At 35.6% G+C, this 18,777-nt stretch overlaps 2 protein-coding genes across 5 annotated transcripts in view; both read right to left on the bottom strand.

Moving 5' to 3' along the window:
• LOC136038704 (uncharacterized) overlaps window positions 1–18,777 on the bottom strand; it is a 211,762-nt gene that overhangs the window by 125,065 nt on the left and 67,920 nt on the right. Inside the window, exon 1 of one of the 3 annotated variants that reach the window (XM_065722026.1) lies at window positions 8,639–8,830. The exons of 1 other annotated variant lie outside the window; for it this stretch is intronic. Coding sequence is in view for 1 of the 2 variants with exons in the window: in XM_065722017.1 (XP_065578089.1) it covers window positions 8,468–8,555 (88 nt within the window). In the remaining variant the exon portion in view is untranslated. Of the gene's footprint in view, window positions 1–8,467; window positions 8,595–8,638; window positions 8,831–18,777 lie in introns of those variants that run through there. One more of the 3 variants, XM_065722017.1, reaches the window with a different exon arrangement.
• Window positions 11,237–18,777, bottom strand: part of LOC136038700 (extracellular matrix organizing protein FRAS1-like) — a 47,803-nt gene continuing 40,262 nt past the window's right edge. Inside the window, exons 9-10 of one of the 2 annotated variants that reach the window (XM_065722010.1) lie at window positions 14,919–15,098; window positions 11,237–12,457 (exon numbers count right to left, since the gene is read on the bottom strand). In XM_065722010.1, coding sequence (XP_065578082.1) covers window positions 12,149–12,457; window positions 14,919–15,098 — 489 coding nt within the window. In that variant the 3' untranslated portion in view covers window positions 11,237–12,148. The remainder of the gene's footprint in view (window positions 12,458–14,918; window positions 15,099–18,777) is intronic. The other variant, XM_065722011.1, reaches the window with a different exon arrangement.

The raw sequence follows: 18,777 nt of genomic DNA on the forward strand, positions 1-18,777 counted from the left end.
GAAGGATTAACACCGGCACACACAGGGGAAAATAGAGCCTGAGAGTGCACAATATTGTCGAAAGCCCCAGAAATGCCAACAGTAAGACAGTATAAAGACATTTTAGTTTTTACGGCATCTTTCATGAGCCAGCTTAAAACATGATGTGCATGGGAGCAATCCAAATTTTTCTGAAAACCAAATTGAAAAGGCATAAAATCACAATTTGACTCAATTTCTGGTAGTAATAAATGTTCAAGCAACTCACTTAAAAAACACGATATTGTAATGGGACGATAATTTGCACATGACGTGGGGTCCTTGTCTCGCTTTTGAACAGACATTACACGCCCACAAAGAAAACTATCAGGAACAAGCGACTGTGCTAGGCAAGACTGGAAAAATATTTGTAGACGGTTAAGTAGGGCAGGACAATCATAAACAAAAAATCGGTAAAAAATGCCGTCACCATCAAGGCTATTTGAACGCTTAATTTTTCTTAAAGCCCGGTGAATATCAGACATTGCTACAGGCTGGACGTGACACTGCAGGAGACGGTATGGTAATAGCGGTATAAGCAATTTATAATAAAAAGACTGAAGAAAACTATTAAATACACCGAACACACACTTATAATGATCGACAAAATTAGCTAGCTGGAGACAAGATAGGGCAGATGGGGAACATTTTTCACTATTAGTAACCTTATTCCAGGAGGCCTTATCGGTGGGGCCCGGCCATGAATTCAAGCGTGCTGTTTTCAAATTGGCCTTATATTCAGGTTTACACTTTTGTTTCACAAAGAACACAGCTCCGGACTATGGTCGGTCACATGATATCTACGTACGCAGCCAAAATTTGGCTCTTTGCTTATCACATTTTACTTTAGGATCAACGTTCCAATTAGGCTTCCTAGTACCAATCTGAACTTTATCCACAGGCACTGCAGCTTTGGAAGCTGATTTGAGGCAATGGACAATTGGATAATAATAGTAATTTAGGTCAACTCTACATGAAGGCGATGAAACTGAAGTTTGCAGCAGGTGTTATGGCACTTTTATAGACGACAGTAAAGTAGTTAGCGTAGCAAGGTATAGGGGGACATTAGCACGATCCCAGTTCAGCTTTGAATGCCACTTCGGCTGAGGCAAAAGCGTTTGGCCAGAAAGCTCACAGGGCAAATCACAGCTAAGAATACGGTGATCGTCATCAATCTTCTCTTCGTCCACCCTGACAATCGATGATAATAAGCTGGAACTGGAAGTAATCACGTGATCCAAGTTTGATTTTGAACAGCCTCTGTTATGAATATACGTGAATGGGACGCTCTTATCGGCGACATGATATCTGCTAGGAAGGGATTCTAGTAGGAGGGTTGACCTATCGGAGGTACCGAGAATGTCACAGTTAAAGTCACCAGCTAAAACCCAATTTAGGTATTTTAAACGTAGACTTTCGAGTAGAGACTTTAAACTGGAGCAACATTTACCAAAAGATGTGAACGATGCTATAGAATGTCGATCGCAAGGTAAGTAAATGTTTATAAAGGTAGTATTGGCACATTGAATTGCTAAGATGTTATCATCACAATGAATCACAGAGGGCTTTGATGGGGAACGGAAGAAAATTGCTAGACCACCGGAAGGGCGGGCTCTAGTTTTCTTGGCCTCTTGTGAAAAAAAAAATGGTGGACAGAAGATCGCTTTAGGCTAGAAATGTTTGATTTGATCAAAAGATGTTCTTGCAAGAACACTATGTCATGGACTAATAATTTATTAATTAACAAGTCTTTGTCCTTTGTGCCTTTAATATTGAGAGAAGAAAATATAGTGGCTTGGTTCATTTTGGAGCAGAGTCCAGAGTGCGTTCGATCACTGGGCAATTCATACTATAGGAAACATAAGTTTCGTCGAAGTTGGCACATTTCGGAGCCTCTAAGCAAGGATCTCATTGGGGACACATGGGCAGTGAGCTAACGGATGATGGATACTTTGGCATCTAAGACATCGTCTGGGCAATTAAGACACCGTCTGGAAGCAGAAGATGAGCATACTCACTCTCCATCTTAAAGAAAAATCTTTGAATTAGAGGATTAAGAACTTTAGATGAAATGCAGTGGATAATTGCAATCACTAATTCTATAAATTTACAAATTGCTTCCGGAAATGTTTGCGCACGAATCGCTTCTTGATGAATGATGCAATGGTAAACAAATATTTCGTGATTTATTTTTTCTTTCAAAATAGCAACAAACCCATTTTCTAAAGCCTGTCATACTTTTGGCCCCATCAGTTGAAATCAACACAATTTAATCGAGAGAAATATGATGTTTATCCTTACGCTCAATTACAGCATTTGCGATATCTTCTCCCGTGTCCGACCTTTGAGTGGTAATAATGCTAAAAGTTCTTCTTTGGGGCCTGAATGATACATAAATCTTACAAAAAGTGAAACTTGTGCTGCATCATTTATGTAGCAAGACTTGTCAACTCTTATTGATCAAGCAGAAACCAATTTCATATCTTTAACGGTTTTGGAATACAATGGTAACTCTTTAATTCTTTTCAGAATATCTGCTTTGTTCTTGTAATCTTTCGGCGTAAACAAAAAAATACACATGTTCTCACTCATAGAAGAATTTTATTTATCAAAATGAGAAACTATGTCTTTCTTCCCATTTTTTTTTTTTTTTTTTTAATGAAAATATTATTGTACATTCCGTGGATATTTATGCCAGAGCCGCACTTAAGGGATAACAGAACCACATGTGGTTCTGGGGCGCATTTTACCGACCACTGGCCTAGGATATCATTATGAATTGGTATTACTCTTGGTATAAGTCTAGAATTGGAGCTTTTGAGAAGGAAATATGGTAAGAAAACAATGCTTGCTTCATAATATACAGAATAATTATAGTTAAAATATTAACTGCAACTCCACTCTCTACTTGTGCAACTTGCGAAAGTCTAACATACAAAAGGTAGGCCCAGGAATACCAATTCACCAAAATGTGCAGAAGGTGCTCAATGTATTCACCAAAATATAGAAAGGGACAATTTTTCATGAAAATACACACAAAAAAGGTGTTTTTAAACAAAAACAGCCTACCCGTAATGTGCGTTTTAAAATTCCTGAGGGAAACATCTATAGGGAATTCTAGGCGTTTAACCCCATCCCCCCAGAAGATAACCCCCGTGGAAAATACTCCCCGTGGAAAATACCCCCACCCCCCGTGAAAAACGATATTGTTAAGTCTGAATTGTAATAATATTGTAATTTCTGTCCGTTTTTGGTTTAATTCATTTATTGATGGTGGATTGTGGTAGTTCTACGCTTGGAAAATTATTTGAATTTATTTCTACTCATTTTTGGTTTAATGGAACTCTTTACTATTCTTTGATAAACCTGTTTAGTGGAGAAACTTCTTAAAATTAATTTCTGTTCGTTCTTTATTAACATAGTTTTTTTCATAGGAAAAAAATATTTTACATCTTTGTGAATTTTTTCTATTAGACTCCATAATTTTTACTTTGAGGATTATTTAACTTTATTTCTGCTCATCTTTAGTTTGATGAGGCCTTTCATTTTTCTTCACAAAACTTGCTCCATATATTTCCTATCAACAATTACTACCCGTAAGTAATAAAAAACAACAACAAAAAAACAGCAGCTGAAACTCTAAATAGTTTCGGTAACAATTTACCCATTAAAAGAATCGAATTCTTATGTATAAATATATACAATATTTATCTATTTATATATATATATATATATATATATATATATATATATATATATATATATATATATATATATATATATATATATATATATATATATATATATATACACTTTTATGCATAAAATGTGTTAAGTTCACCATCCCGAAAATTATGAGCCAGAGGAAATTTGCCTGATTTTCATAAAAAGGGAGAAATCCCCCTCAAAAGGTCGAGTGATACTGATATAAAGTTGACCGTCATTCAAGCATATCAGGGGGCCCTATTGCAGAAGTTTCAAATCTATAACGATAGAAATGCAAAATATTGTATCTTTTCAGAGGTTCTAGGCATTTAACCCCCCCCCATAAAATACCACCGCAACGGAAAATACCTCCCTGGAAAATGCCCCCACAGATAATAGCTTCCCAAAGATAATACCCCTCCCCCCATGGAAAATAAGGTTTTCAAACTTGAGAATTTTATTAGTGTTTTGTGTTTTTCTTACAATTTTGTTGAAAAGTGCTAAGGAAAAGGAAAAAGAGGCATTTACGCATCAGTAAGTATCTTAAAAAATTAAAAAAAAACCTTCAAATCCATTTTTGTTGAAATGACTTCCATATGAACACCTACAATTTTTGGCAGTAGGTGGTTTCAAATTTTGAAAAAAGAAGAAGAAGGAAAAAAATGTAGGCAAACAATCATCAAAATTCAGCTAAAAACACTCGGCAACAAAACCTTCTTACCGTTTAAGTTTTTACGGACAAAAGCATTGTCAAAATTCTACGAGTTTGTTTTTCTTATCATCCAAGTTTAAAACTACCAAAATCACAGAAATAAATGAAACCAAAAACGAACAGAAATTACAATAGATAACCTAGTCAAATTCAAAACGAGTAAAATTTAAAAGCAGTAGGGTTGACAACCCCCGTGTCTTCTCAAGACGAGGACATAACTTGCACTTTACTAAAAAAAAGAAAATAACTGCGAAGTGTTAGTTTAGTATACATATTATGATACTTAGTCTTTATAGTCTTAATACTTCTTTATTTATTAAAGTCAAAAAAGTGTAAACGCTAAAAATATATTTTGTTTTCAGTAAAGTGTAAATTTTGCTCGTTTGATTTTTGCTCGTTTTGAGTTTGACTTGGTTATTTATTGTAATTTCTGTTCTTTTTGGTTTAATTCATGTATTGATGGTGATTTGTGGCAGTTTTACACTTGGAAAATTATTTGAATTTATTTCTACTCATGTTTGGCTTAATGGAGCTCTTTCCTATTCTTGGATAAAAAAATTAATTAATTAATTTCAGTTCGTTTTTTATTGATACAGTCTTTTGACTCCATAGTTTTTACCTTGAAGATTATTTAACTATCTTTCTGCTCATTTTGGTTTAATGAGACATTTATTTTTCTTTAAAAAACTTGTTCTGTGTGTTTTCCATTAACAAATACTATCCGTTAGTAATTAAATAAAAAACAACAACAAGTTTTTTGACTGAAAGTACAGAGCAACGTCAAAACATATCACTAATAAAAATTATCACGTTTGTGAAAGGGGTTGCCTCCTCGTCAAGACCTCTCTCTTATGCTGAAGTTGTTTTTTTATAGAATTTTAGAACAAAGCTCATTATTCTTATTAAACAGCCATTGTGTTTCAGGAATTGTTTTTAAAGAATTAGGACCAAAAGTCAATTTTTAGCGTAAAGAGCAAGGTCTAGTGGAGGGGGCAACTCCTTTCATATATGTAACAATTTTTGTTCGCTTTAAGTTTTGGTATTGCTCCTTACTTCCGGTTGAAAAACCTGTTTTTTTTTAATTTGATTTCTGATATGTTTTAAATAATACCGGTTTAGGTACAATTATTCTGCATATTATAAAATAAGAATTGTTTTCTATTTTCAAACTCCCCAAATACCTTACCCACCCACTCATGGAAAAATATATAACCCAAATTATATATGTCCCATCGATTCTGTCATTTGTCTTTGTCTTGTCTCACGATAAGATGAAAGAAACTAAAAAAGAAACGGGCTTCTTCTTGAGTCTTATGCAGCATAAAATTGAGTGATTGGCAAATAGTATACAAGTACCAAAATTTCTCCCCCCTATAGAAGATAAACCACAAAACTCGAATAAAATTCTAAAATTTGGAAAACCTTATTTTCCATGGAGAACCTTGTTTTCCTTATTTTGCTGGATTGGGAGGGGTCATATGTATAACACCTTATTTTCTATGGGGTGATTTTTCACGAAGGGAGCGGGGGTGTATTTCTAAAGGGGGGGTATTTTCTAGGGGATAAACCCTGTCCACCCTTGGCCCAACCAAACCTAACCTAATTTAACCTGACCTAAACTAACCTACAGAGGCAAAATTTGCAATAGAGTAGGAAGGGTAACTGCCCTTCTAGACCCCATTTCAACCCCCCCCCCCAGCTGATATAGCCTAACCTAACCTACAGGCGAACAATTTTCTAGGGGGTAGGGGATAAATCCCCCTTCCAGACCCCGGTTTTCCCCCTCCCAGAAGCAGCCCCCCCCCCAGAGTTGAAATGAAGTTTCTGCAAATGAAAACACCTTGTCCAAACTAAGATAAGCATGCATAAATCAAGCATCTAGAGAAACATGTCAGTTTTCTTCAGTGTATCTTTGCTTGTGTGATACCATACGGCTCATTTTTTATTTTTCACTGTCATTTTCACCTGATTTGAGAAAAATTGGCTCCAACTTATCATATCCACGCTTAATTTTCAGAAGTTTGGTTATTCCAACCAAGCATAACCTAATTTAACCTGACCTAGATTAACCTACGGAGGTACAGTTTGCTATGGAGAAGAAGGGGTAACTGCCCTTCTAGACCCCCTTTCAACCCCCTCAGCTGATATAGCCTAACCTACAGGGGAATAATTTGATATGGGTTAGGGGGATAACTCCTCCTTCCAGACCCCAGTTTGCCCCCTCCCAGAATCAAGCCCCCCCCAGAGCTGAAATGTAGTTTCTGCAAAAAAACCTTGTCCAAATTGAGATAAGCATGCATAAATCAAGCATCTAGAGAAACATGTCAGTTTTCTTCAGTGTATTTTTGCTTGTGTGGTACCATACCGCTCATTTTTTATTTTTTACTGTCATTTTCACCTGATTTGAGAAAATTGGCTCCAACTGGCTCCAACTTATCACATCCACGCTTACTTTTCAGAAGTTTGGACATTCCAACCAAGCCTAACCTAATTTAACCTGACATAAATTAACCAACAGAAGTACAATTTGCTATGGAGCAGGAGGGGTAACTGTCCCCTCTAGACCAAAGTTTATTCCCCCTCTTACTGATATAGCCTAACCCAGCATACAGGGGCATAATTTGCTATGGGGTGAAGAATAACTCCCCCCTCCAGATCGCAGTTTTCACCCTCCAGACCCAAGTTTGCCCCCTTCCAGATGTAAGTCCCCCCCGCACATCTGAAATGTAGTTTCTGCAAAAAAAAACCTTGTCAAAACTGAGATAAGCCTGCATAAATCAAGCATCTAGAAAAACATGTCAGTTTTCTTCAGTGTATCTTTGCTTGTATGGTGCCTTACGGCTCATTTTTTTTCTATTTTTCATTGTCATTTTCACCTGATTTGAGAAAATTGGCTCCAACTGGCTCCAACTTGGCTCCAACTGCAACTTATCACATCCACGCTTACTTTTCAGAAGTTTGGTTATTCCAACCAAGCCCAACCAAGCCTAACCTAATTTAACCTGACCTAAACTAACCTACAGAGGTACAATTTGCTATGGAGCAGGAGGGGTAACTGTCCCCTCTAGATCCAAGTTAACCCCCGCCCCCAACCAGCTGATGTAGCCTAAACTAACCTATAAGGGCATAATTTGCTTTGGGGTAGGGGGATAATTGTCCCCTCCAGGCCCCAGTTTCCCCCTCAAGACCCCAGTCTGTTCCCCTCCCAAACCCAATTCCCCCCCCCCCAGCTGAAATGTAGTTTCTGCAAAAACACCTTTTCGAAACTGAGATAAACCTGCATAATTAAAGCATCCAGGGAAACATCTCAGTTTTCTTCAGTGTATCTTTGCTTGTCGGGTACTATATGGCTTATTTTTTATTTTTAACTGTCATTTTCACCTGATTTGAGAAAATTGGCTCTAACTGGCTCTGACTTATCAAATACAGACTTAATTTTCAAAAATAAAAAAAAATTATACAACAATGAAAGAAGTGAAGATAAAGGGGTGTAAATGTGAGAGCAGTCCACTACATAAGCAGACATATTAAGACAACAGTCCTTACTTCATAAAATGCAAAATACAACAAAAATGACATATCATCAGTCTTACAATAATTTCCAGTTAGGTATAAAGTTATTTATATTAAAATTCCTTCGATCCTTCGACTTGTTATTTACATCTGGAAGTCCTACTAAGAGTTATTTTCGTATTGAAATTTTTTTAATACAATTTTGCATAGCCTTTGACTTAGAATTAATATCGACAGTGAATTTAAAGAAAAAGTAGGAATGATGATTTTTCTAAAATGTAATATAAAAAGATTGTAATTATACTAAAGAAAATGTTTGCCTACAGTTGGCAGAAGTCCTATGAAGAGAGAAATCATAAAAAAATAAATGAACCACTTTGTTTTCTTTAAGGTTCAATGCAATTCTGGATTTATCCTTATTACTCTCTTCCTACAAATGCTGCTTAGGACAAGAATATTTGGAATAGAGCGGTTATTTTGACGCAGTGGAAAGAACCTCTCAATGAAATACTCACTAACCGTTAATACCTCGTGCGTGCCGTAACAGAAAACAGCGTAGTGTGATCCGTTTTTCTTTTGAACAGTATCCACAATTCGAACCGGCCATTTTGGATATCCTTTGAATTTTGCAAATGCTAGTCCTCTAATTTCGAATCCTCCAGGCATATCTAATAATTAGAAAAATGTTACCTTTTAATTGCCTTTCTTATTTATAGACGTGCCAGCCTTCGTCTGTTTCTCATTAAAATTTTCCAGAAAAAGTATAAAAAAAAAGATTCAATTTCTTCGTCTGAGTAATTAGATTTAGTACTTTTACAAAACGTATGAGTTTACTCTATTGCGTAACACTGAAATCACTATTCAAAATATAATCCTTTTTCAACACTGGTCTTAACTGGACGAAGTCTGAATGAACACTGAAGTGGCTGTAGAATATTAGAAGAGAACCCATTCAAACAGGTATCTTGAGTTTTACTGGGCTTCTAAATATGTTAGGTCAATTTAGAACTTCTCATGAATTTTTTTGATGAATTTGGAGGGGCGAATTGACCCCCCAAAACCTTAGTCTCTTTTTGGTTGAATAAATATATTTAGACGAACTGTTAAGAAGAGATGGGAAGGGTTTGAAGGCTTCCTAGTTATTATGCATAGCCTAGGTCCAGAGTGTAAAATATAAAATCAGATTGATACGACTGTTTGAACAGTGTATTATTCGTAGGGCTAGAGGGCGTCCCCTAAGATTGATATTTGTGTGAGGAACCCTCACTGCTTTAAAAACTGAAATATTATGACACAAAATTTGAAGTTAGGTGCTTCACACACCTTTTTTCCCTTGTATTTTTGGAGGGACCGTCGTGTCAAACCAGTAGTCCAACATCCTAACACAGGGATTTTGTCTCAGGGTAAGGACAACATTTTTTTTTTTTTTATTTTTTTTTTTTTGATAGTTTGAATAGGAAGCTAATATATATATATATATATATATATATATATATATATATATATATATATATATATATATATATATGTATGTATAAACGTTATTAATTAAAAATTGAACAAAAAAAAAACAGTTTTTTTAAATGAAAGTAAGGAGCGACATTAAAACTTGAAACGAACAGAAATTACTCCGTATATGAAAGGGGCTTTTCCTCCTCAACGCCCCGCTCTTTACGCTAAAGTTTGACTCTTTCTCTTAACTCTACTTTTTAAAACAGTGAAAAACTTTAGCGTAAAGAGCGGGGCGTTGAGGAGGAAAAGCTGGCACTCCGCACATAAATAATTAAAACGAAATTTGCATATTTTTTTTGGCTAAATGGCTTTCTCACAGTTTTAATCGGAAGATTTTGAGAAAAAAGGAGCGAGGGAGCAGGCCTAGTTGCCCTCCAATGTTTTGATTACTTAAAAAGGCAACTATAACTTTTAATTTTTACGAACGTTTTCATAAGTAAAAAACATGCGTAACTTACGAATTAACTTACGTAGCGAACTTCTATATTCGTATACTTTTATTGCGTATATGAGGGGGCTCAACCCTCGTCGATATCTCGCTCTTTACACTAAAGCTTAAATTTTCTCCCAATTCCTTAAGAATGACTCCTGAATCACAAAGGCCGTAGAATAAATACTTGAAATTACTAGAAATACTTTAGCATAAAGAGCGAGGTATTACAAGGAGGTAAACCCCTCATATGCGTAATAATTTCTGTCCGTTTTAAGTTTTAATGCTGCTCCTCACTTTCAGTAGAAAAAACTGCTCATATTTAAATTTTCCTTGTTTTTGCGCCCCTTCATTGAAAGTCTTCAAGAAAATCTTGCGGCCCCTTCATTGAAAGTCTCTTCCCCCATGAGAAGTTCCTCCATGGAAAGATCCTACCACATAACCCCCCCCCCTCAACTCTCCCCCCAAACCAAAAATATCCCCCTGAAAACGTCTGTACACTTCCCAGTAACCATTACTATACGTCAAAGTTTGTAACTTGCAGCCCCTCCCACGGGGACTGCGGGGGAGTAAGCCGTCCCCAAAGACATAGTTATTAGGTTTTTCGACTATGGTGAATAAAATGGCTATCTCAGAATTTTGATCCGGTGACTTTGGGGAAAAAATGAGCGTGGGAGGGGGCCTAGGTGCCCTCCAATTTTTTTGGTCACTTTAAAAGGGCACTAGAACTTTTAATTTCCGTTAGAATGAGCCCTTTTGCGACATTCTAGGACCATCGAGTCGATAGGATCACCTCTGGAAAAAAAAAAAAAATAAACATGCATCCGTGATTTGTCTTCTGGCAAAAAATGCGAAATTCCACATTTCCGTAGATAGGAGCTTGAAACTTCTACAATAAGGTTCTCTGATACGTTGAATCTGATGGTGTGATTTTTGTTAAGATCCTAGGACTTTTAGGGGGTATTTCCCCCCTATTTTCCAAAAAGAGGCAAATTACCTCAGGCTTGTAACTTTTGATGGGTAAGACTAATCTTGATGAAACTTATATATTTAAAATCAGCATTAAAATGTGATTCTTTTGATGTAACTATTGGTGTCAAAATTTCATTTTTTAGAGTTTTGGTTACTATTTAGCCGGGTCAATCCTTACTACAGTTCGTTACCACGAACTTTTTGAAAATAATATTAGAGAGCAATCATTTCAGCCAGCTGCGTTTTTTAGCACACAATCAACAATATTTAAAAGACATGTTCGGTGTGATGGTCTGAATCCAGTACACCAAAATTGCCTTTGTTGCTACTTATACTAATAAGTTGAGTAGGCTGTTTGTTTCCTACGGTTTGTTCTTGAAAAGATATCTCTAATATGTTTAATAGAAATAAGAGCAAAGAATGAGATCACAGTAACACGATCTGTAAAGCTATGAAATAAAGGAATATTAAAAAATATGTAAAAAAACAGTGATTAAAACAAAATAATCTTGACTGCACCTAAAATTACAAAGAAATTATAGTCTATTTAAAAACAATTTTAAGTTTTATAAAAAGATAAGCACTGACTGCAAAAGAAATTATAATAGCTCTGTACCAACGGGTAAACATAAACTAAGTACTATTTTTTTCCAATTTTCATAGAAAACCAAAAAAAAGGAAAGCAAATACAACATGATGTCAAATTGTAAAACAAGATTGATACTAAATCAGCCCTCTGTTATATTCATTGGTTTAAAAATCGATTATTTCGTTTAGATTCTCGTTTATTCTGCTGAAACCATAAAAACGACCTCAAGGTCGCTTTTCTTTTAGATTAATAAGGTGATATTTTGATGAAGAGTTATTTTATTCTTTTGAAGAGGGGGGGGGGGTCTTGCATGAGATTTTAATTTTATTACTTTTTTATATAGCAAGATCAAAATCAATCAGACCTGTGCTTTTTAATCCCCTGATTTTGTTACCAGAATATTTAAATTATAGATTCGATTAGATATGAAACAAATAGATAATATATGACAGGAAATTAGCTTTTTTTTTCTTTGTCCAATAAAATGGTTGTGTAACAATATTGGTAATCAAACTCAGGTTATTTCAAAATGAAGAGGATTTTGCTAGCATATAATCGTTTGTATTCGGGATTGATCGGTATTCAATTTCTAACAGTTGCTGCAATACCAAAAAAAAAAGGAATTTGAATCGTATAAATATTAAAACTATGTACACCATTCGAGAAAAAAACTAAAAAATTATAGAAATCCATGGCATTAAGCTTCTAATTTAGCTCGAATTTTATCACTAGTATTACTTAAAGGTTCACATTCAGGAATTTCACAAATACCAATCTTTTTTCTTCTTTTCTTCGTTTTGTATATTAAATAGCCACAGAGTCCAAGAATTAAACCTCCGATTAAGGGAACGGTCAGAAGTATGATACTGGCCTTCAGCCAAATGTAGTCATCAACAATTGCTAGACGAATACATTTTATGTTTGTTCCTTGACGAATGATTTCAGATCCTTCATTGGCCAAATCCCGTCTCTGTCGGTGATATGTTGCTGTTATGGTATAAATTACCTGAAATTGATTTAATAAGTTTATTTTAATGCCAAATTTACGTATTATCATCATTTTGATATTTTGACTACTTTGTGGTATAAAAATTTGGCAGTCAGCATTAAAGACAAGAAAGCAAAGAAGGCTGTGAGCGCAATGAAAACAAACATCTTTTATCGCCTGTTTTGCTCATTCAATAAATCCATCATCTAGCTCATGTTCACAAGGCCAGATGAAAACTGCTCAAGCAACTTGTGTCATTTTATTGATAGATAAAAGCTTCAACTTGTATTTATGCATCTTCACCGTCACGCCTGAAGATGACCTGTTATTTTGACACTTCTGAGATAACTACCAAAGATCCACTGCCAAGCTATTTTCAAAGGGAGGATCAGCAGGGCAAAGTACATCAGGAGGATCAAAGGGTGATTGAACATGCATTGTTCTGCTGTTTTTCCCTTAGAGAAAGCGTTTTTGGCAATTACCTTAGAGGTGGTGAAAATACCAAACACAATTCCAGGCATGATATCAACGGCACAACAATTTTGACGAGGTGATTTTTCACGGTCCAGATCCGACTGAACAAGATATAGCATCACTGGGACGGAGTACGGTCTTTTTTAACGTGTTTCCTAAAACAGAACATCAATGTTTTCGTAAAAATAGATATATGGTTTTCTTTTAGCGTAGGCTAACTATACATTTTTATTGTCAAAAGAATAGCTGCTGATGTTGTTTCAAACTGACTATTCTTAAGCATAAAGTAAGCATTTTTGCATAAAAATTGACTCTAAGTTAATGTACATCTCTACTTCTTTTGTATTCGGGCATTTACACTGGCATTTACATACACGTCTAGACTAAACATGAACGTCCAATCATTCAGCTGCTTAGGGAAGAAAGTCAAACGAGACGCACATTTGTGAACGCAACTTTTAAAGACAAATGATAGATATAGCGATCAAATAATGTCAATAATGTCAATAATGATTATTGGTAGAGTTTGAATCCCTTGACAGAAAGCTCTTGATTCTAAAACGTGGACAGGAACTGCCATGATATTAATGTCGAGGCTGATACGTGTTTAGACATAAAATTCTAACTAGGACATGCTGTGAACAACACTTTACTAAAATTGCACTTCCGTGTCCCATAGAAATTCCGTAGATTTTAATTTCCATTTACGCACGATATACAAGCTTAAACTATATCCTACTTTTGCCTTTTTTTATATTTCAGAATTACTACTTTTATGCTAATTATGAAAACATAAATAAATACTAGCAATTAATCAAAACTAAAGAAAATTGGAAGTTATACCTGAATCAACTAAATCAAAGGAAGGTAGTATCAAAGGTTATACTGATCTCCATTAGCTGGTTTGTATAGCATTGTACTTCATTTCAATAGCATATAAATATTAGCTAAGAGCATGCGTTTTTAATTGTTGAGACTATCCTCCAGTCAAGATTCGGGATAATTCCCAAATTGGTTACTCATTATGTAAAAAAAGGATAGGTATAGTAGTCGGTTTTAAATTTACTCCAAAAAAGAAGAAAGAAAATCTGGTTTCTAGAAGATAAATATTTTTTAGCTGATCCCCAGCCTCTGTTCATTTGACGAGATAGCGAATCTTACATTTTTCATAGATTAGGTATATTTTATAGAACTGATATCCCCCAATGGAGCTTTCCATAAAAAGTAACTCTAATGGTATTTCAAACATATGAAAAAAACCACCTCCTTGCTTGTAAAAACCTCTATCTTGGCTTGGGAAGACATTGCCCTTCACAGTTTTTGTTGTTTTTTTTTAGTAGAAAAAAAATCATGCCTGCCATTTTTCAGTCCTATTTGCACAGTAATGTGTTTTTCTCTCGGAGAAAATAAAGGCAAAGGAGACTGTTTTAATACATCCTAGTATATTCTCGCCTGTTGTTTAAAATGTCTTAGAGAATTATAGTCTCAGCGTGAAATCAGAAAATCGTAGTAGTTCAAGTGGGGAAATTCGCACTGGTTCACACCGCGATTTTAACAAACTATTCCTATTATCTGCAAATATTGGGAAAAGTGCCATCTCATCCCTGTAACTTATACATTTAGTGCTACTACTGCTTCTGATAACTCATCACACCACCAAACCGCCTATGGCTGCCGTAGCCGCACACCTTCCATCTCTACTCTACACTGTCCAGAGCTTCACTTTTTATTCTCTTCCATAAAGTTCCTGCTTCTTTTCAATCTTTCATTATGACCTCTTTACACCCCGTTCAAAGATGTCCTGCTTATCTTTTGGCTCCAGTGGGATTGCCAAAATTCGCAGTTTTTAGCAACCTAATATCCTTCATCCGTAATAATTTAAATAACAATGTTAACCTTTCTTTCCCAATAGCTCTAGAGAGTCAAAACAAGCGAAATTTATTGCTGAGTTTTGAAATATCTCTATTTCTCATGCTACTGTCTACCTTTGAATTCATTCTCTTACCTGAATAAACCAGACATTGCCCGACTTGACTCTGTATAAAGGGTCAACTTTCATTACAAAGCCATCCAGTCCTGTGTTCAATGGAGTAGTTGTGATTAGCTCAGGGTGTTCACTCGCAAAAGCAGCTTCAACTGGGACATCTTCAAAAACTTTATCTGTTGCACGTGGCTCCTCCCTATCCTGAAATAAACAAATAGGATAAGACAACCACCGTCAAAAGCCTTTTTCCAGCTACCAATACTGCTATTACCACTACTAATAACCCACTGTTGCACCAAACCACCTCGGACCAACACAGTTGCACAAAACTCCTCCTCCCAGTCTATTCAAAGCTTCACTCTTTCCCCCTTCCCATTTAGTTCAACTTTCCTTTAAATCCTTCCTTACGACCTCCTTACGGACCAGCTTTTCATTTGGCCCTAAGTGAATGGTCAAAAGTACAAACTTTGGCAATATGTCATCCTTCATCGGTAAAATACGGCCTAGCTATCTATTTGTTCATAGTCCTAGGAAGTAGGATCGAACCACATTTTTCGCACAGTTTACTGTTTGATGTATGATCAGTCAAGTGATAAAATTATTCGTGCTGCCTATGGAAATCACACCTCGTCTATTCCTAGTCTAAGCGACAGAAATCTTCTTAATTCATTCCACTTGTATTGTTATATGTATATATATATATATATATATATATATATATATATATATATATATATATATATATATATATATATATATATATATATATATATATATATATATATATATATATATAAGCATACTGTAAAAAAAATGTTTTGTTGGCTTTTTGTCGCATCCCTCCACTTGCTAAGAGAAACAACTTAATCTTAGCAAACCACACTGGAAACCGTCCTTGCTTTACTTTTATTCTGCTCGGGTTTTGGACTCTCAGATCGCAATCACAACCACTTCACAGGTTTTAGGAGGTTACTTAGGCTATTTACCTCTCATGGTTCCAGCGTTAGCTGCAACCTAGTAAACAAAGAACCATGGCCCACAATAACCAAAAAGTAAAAGACGCTTTTCAATAAAAAACTGGTTAGTAAAAGAATTGCTATATGTAACTGATTCCGGAATGGTAACAAGTATCTTGATTAGGTAGAAAGGTTATTTCGAAAAAAAATTTATGGATATTTCAAAAAATAGCGTGAAACTCCCAAAAATAGCTTCGGATTGAAATAAAAAGTACACCATTGGATTTCCATGCCCGAAAATACTTTATAGGAAACATACAGTCCCCTGGCTTGAACACAAAGCAAAATAACTTTTTTGCATGGGAAGCACTAATGTGTCTTCTTTTTTTTACTACTACTACTAACAACTCACCGCAGCACCAAGCCGCCTGAGGCTAACACAGCTACACACGCTCTTCCTTCACCCGAATCTATCAAAAGCCTCCCTCTTTACATTTTACCCAGGAAGTTCCCATTTCCTTTAAATCTTTCTTTATGACATCCTCCCACCTCAGACGAGGACAAAGTGGTTTCCATTTAGTCCCAAACGGTTGGCCAAAAAGGCTAATCTTCAGTAATCTGTCATCCTTCATCTGCAGAACGTGCCCTAGCTATCTCAATCTTTCTTTCATAAACTGGGACAAGTCCGGCTTGACTACTCCCTCTCAATTTACTAACATGCCAGTACAAAATTGTACTCTTATGCCGTCTAGCTGCATCTCACACCTCCACTTCATGGCCTCCACTTCACACCTCCATAGTTCATATTTTGATACTTTCTCCACTTTCTTTATATTATTTTTGTTTTCATATGATCTATCAATAAGGTAATTCTTGTACAAACTCCTTCCCTTCTCTATTAAAAATAAAGCTTTTTGGCTAATATTCTCAGCCGCAGTCTTAACTATCTTCCATAAGACACCATCAGCAACTTCAAAAACTGTTTTTCTAAAATTAGTTTTTGAAGTTAAAATCGTCAAATTTTAAACTCTTAAGTTGAGCATTCAACTGTTCCGGGAAGTTTCTCTTAAATTCTTATCCTGGAGTCTACCAACATCATAACTTTCCAGGAGTAGTTATCCTTCCGAAATTTCAGCTTTAAATTAACCGTAGACACTACTAGATGGTGACCTTTACTTTTAACATCAATAACGGCACTCCTATACTCCTATATAGTATCTTGTATTGATCCTGCCAGTCATCGGTTTATTATAACATAATCAATAAGGTTTGCTGTCTTACCATCAAGTGAATAAATACCATGTCAATTTAAGAGCCATTTCATGACCAATACTGTTTTCTTTTCCTACACCAAATTTATCTAGGCTAGGATAGCATCTATCCCTATTTCTACACATCTGAGCGATAAAATCTACAAGTAAAAACACCATATTTCTACATGGGATCTTGTCTATTTGCTCCTGTAACTGTAAGTAAATTTATCCGAGTTACTAATATCTCCGTCAGTCGGTTCAACAGGGGCGTGTACAACTATAACTGATACCCTGAACTTTTTAGTCATAAAATGAGCAGTTAGTATTATATTATTAATATCTTTCCAGCCCAAACAAGACTTAGCAGCTTCCTTATTCATCATGAGCCCTACTCCTTGTCTATGTACCCCATCCTTCCTGTCTGAGTAAACAAATTCTATATCACTTAATTTCATGCTTCCTACTCCTCGGATTTGAGATTCTGAAACTCCTAAGAAGTTCAGTTCGAATCGTCTGAATTCGTCAGTCAAAATGTCGATACGATAGTAATAACATTTAACGTCGTCGTTTAACGTCAGTATAAATATATATATATATATATATATATATATATATATATATATATATATATATATATATATATATATATATATATATATATATATATAATATATATATATATATATATATATATATATATATATATATATATATATATAGATATATATATACTAGCTGTTGGGGTGGCGCTTCGCGCCACCCCAACACCTAGTTGGTGGGGGCGCTTCGCGCCCCCCCAAGCCCCCGCGCGCGCGTAAGTCGTTACTCGCCATATTAGTTACGCGCCATTGTAGTTGTGTCCCTATGTCCCACCTGTGAATATAGATATATATATATATATATATATATATATATATATATATATATATATATATATATATATATATATATATATATATATATATATATATATATATATATATATATATATATATATATATATACTAGCTGTTGGGGTGGCGCTTCGCGCCACCCCAACACCTAGTTGGTGGGGGCGCTTCGCGCCCCCCCAAGCCCCCGCGCGCGCGTAAGTCGTTACGCGCCATATTAGTTACGCGCCATTGTAGTTGTGTCCCTATGTCCCACCTGTGAATATAGATATATGTCCCTGGGTCCCGGTCGTCATTTATATTCCCTGTGTCCCGGTCGTCATTTGTGTCCCGGTGTTCCAGTCTGTGATTTCTCTTTGAGTGTCCCGGGCGTCATTTATATTCCTTGTGTCCCGGTGTCCCGGTCGTCATTTATATCCCCCTGTGCCCCCCGGCGTCCCCATTGTAGTTGTGTCCCTGTGTCCCGGTCGTCATTTATATTCCCTGTGTCCCGGTCGTCATTTGTATCCCGGTGTCCCGGTCTGTATATACATTCGTTTTTTAGTTTTGTTTTTCTCCTTTATTTTTTTCCTTTTTTCTTTTTTTTCTTTTTTAGTTTATTTAGATTTTTAGATTTTTTAGTTTTTTTATTAGTTTTTAGTTTTTTTGTAGTTTTTACCATTTTTTTAGTTTTTTTAGTTTTTCTTTTTTTACTTATGTCCTGGTCGTCATTTATACTCCCTGTGTCCCGGTCGTCATTTGTGTCTCGGTGCTTTGTTGATTGCTAATTTATATTATATTT

This window comes from Artemia franciscana, chromosome 18, assembly GCF_032884065.1.
Source record: "Artemia franciscana chromosome 18, ASM3288406v1, whole genome shotgun sequence".
NCBI lineage: Eukaryota > Metazoa > Arthropoda > Branchiopoda > Anostraca > Artemiidae > Artemia > Artemia franciscana.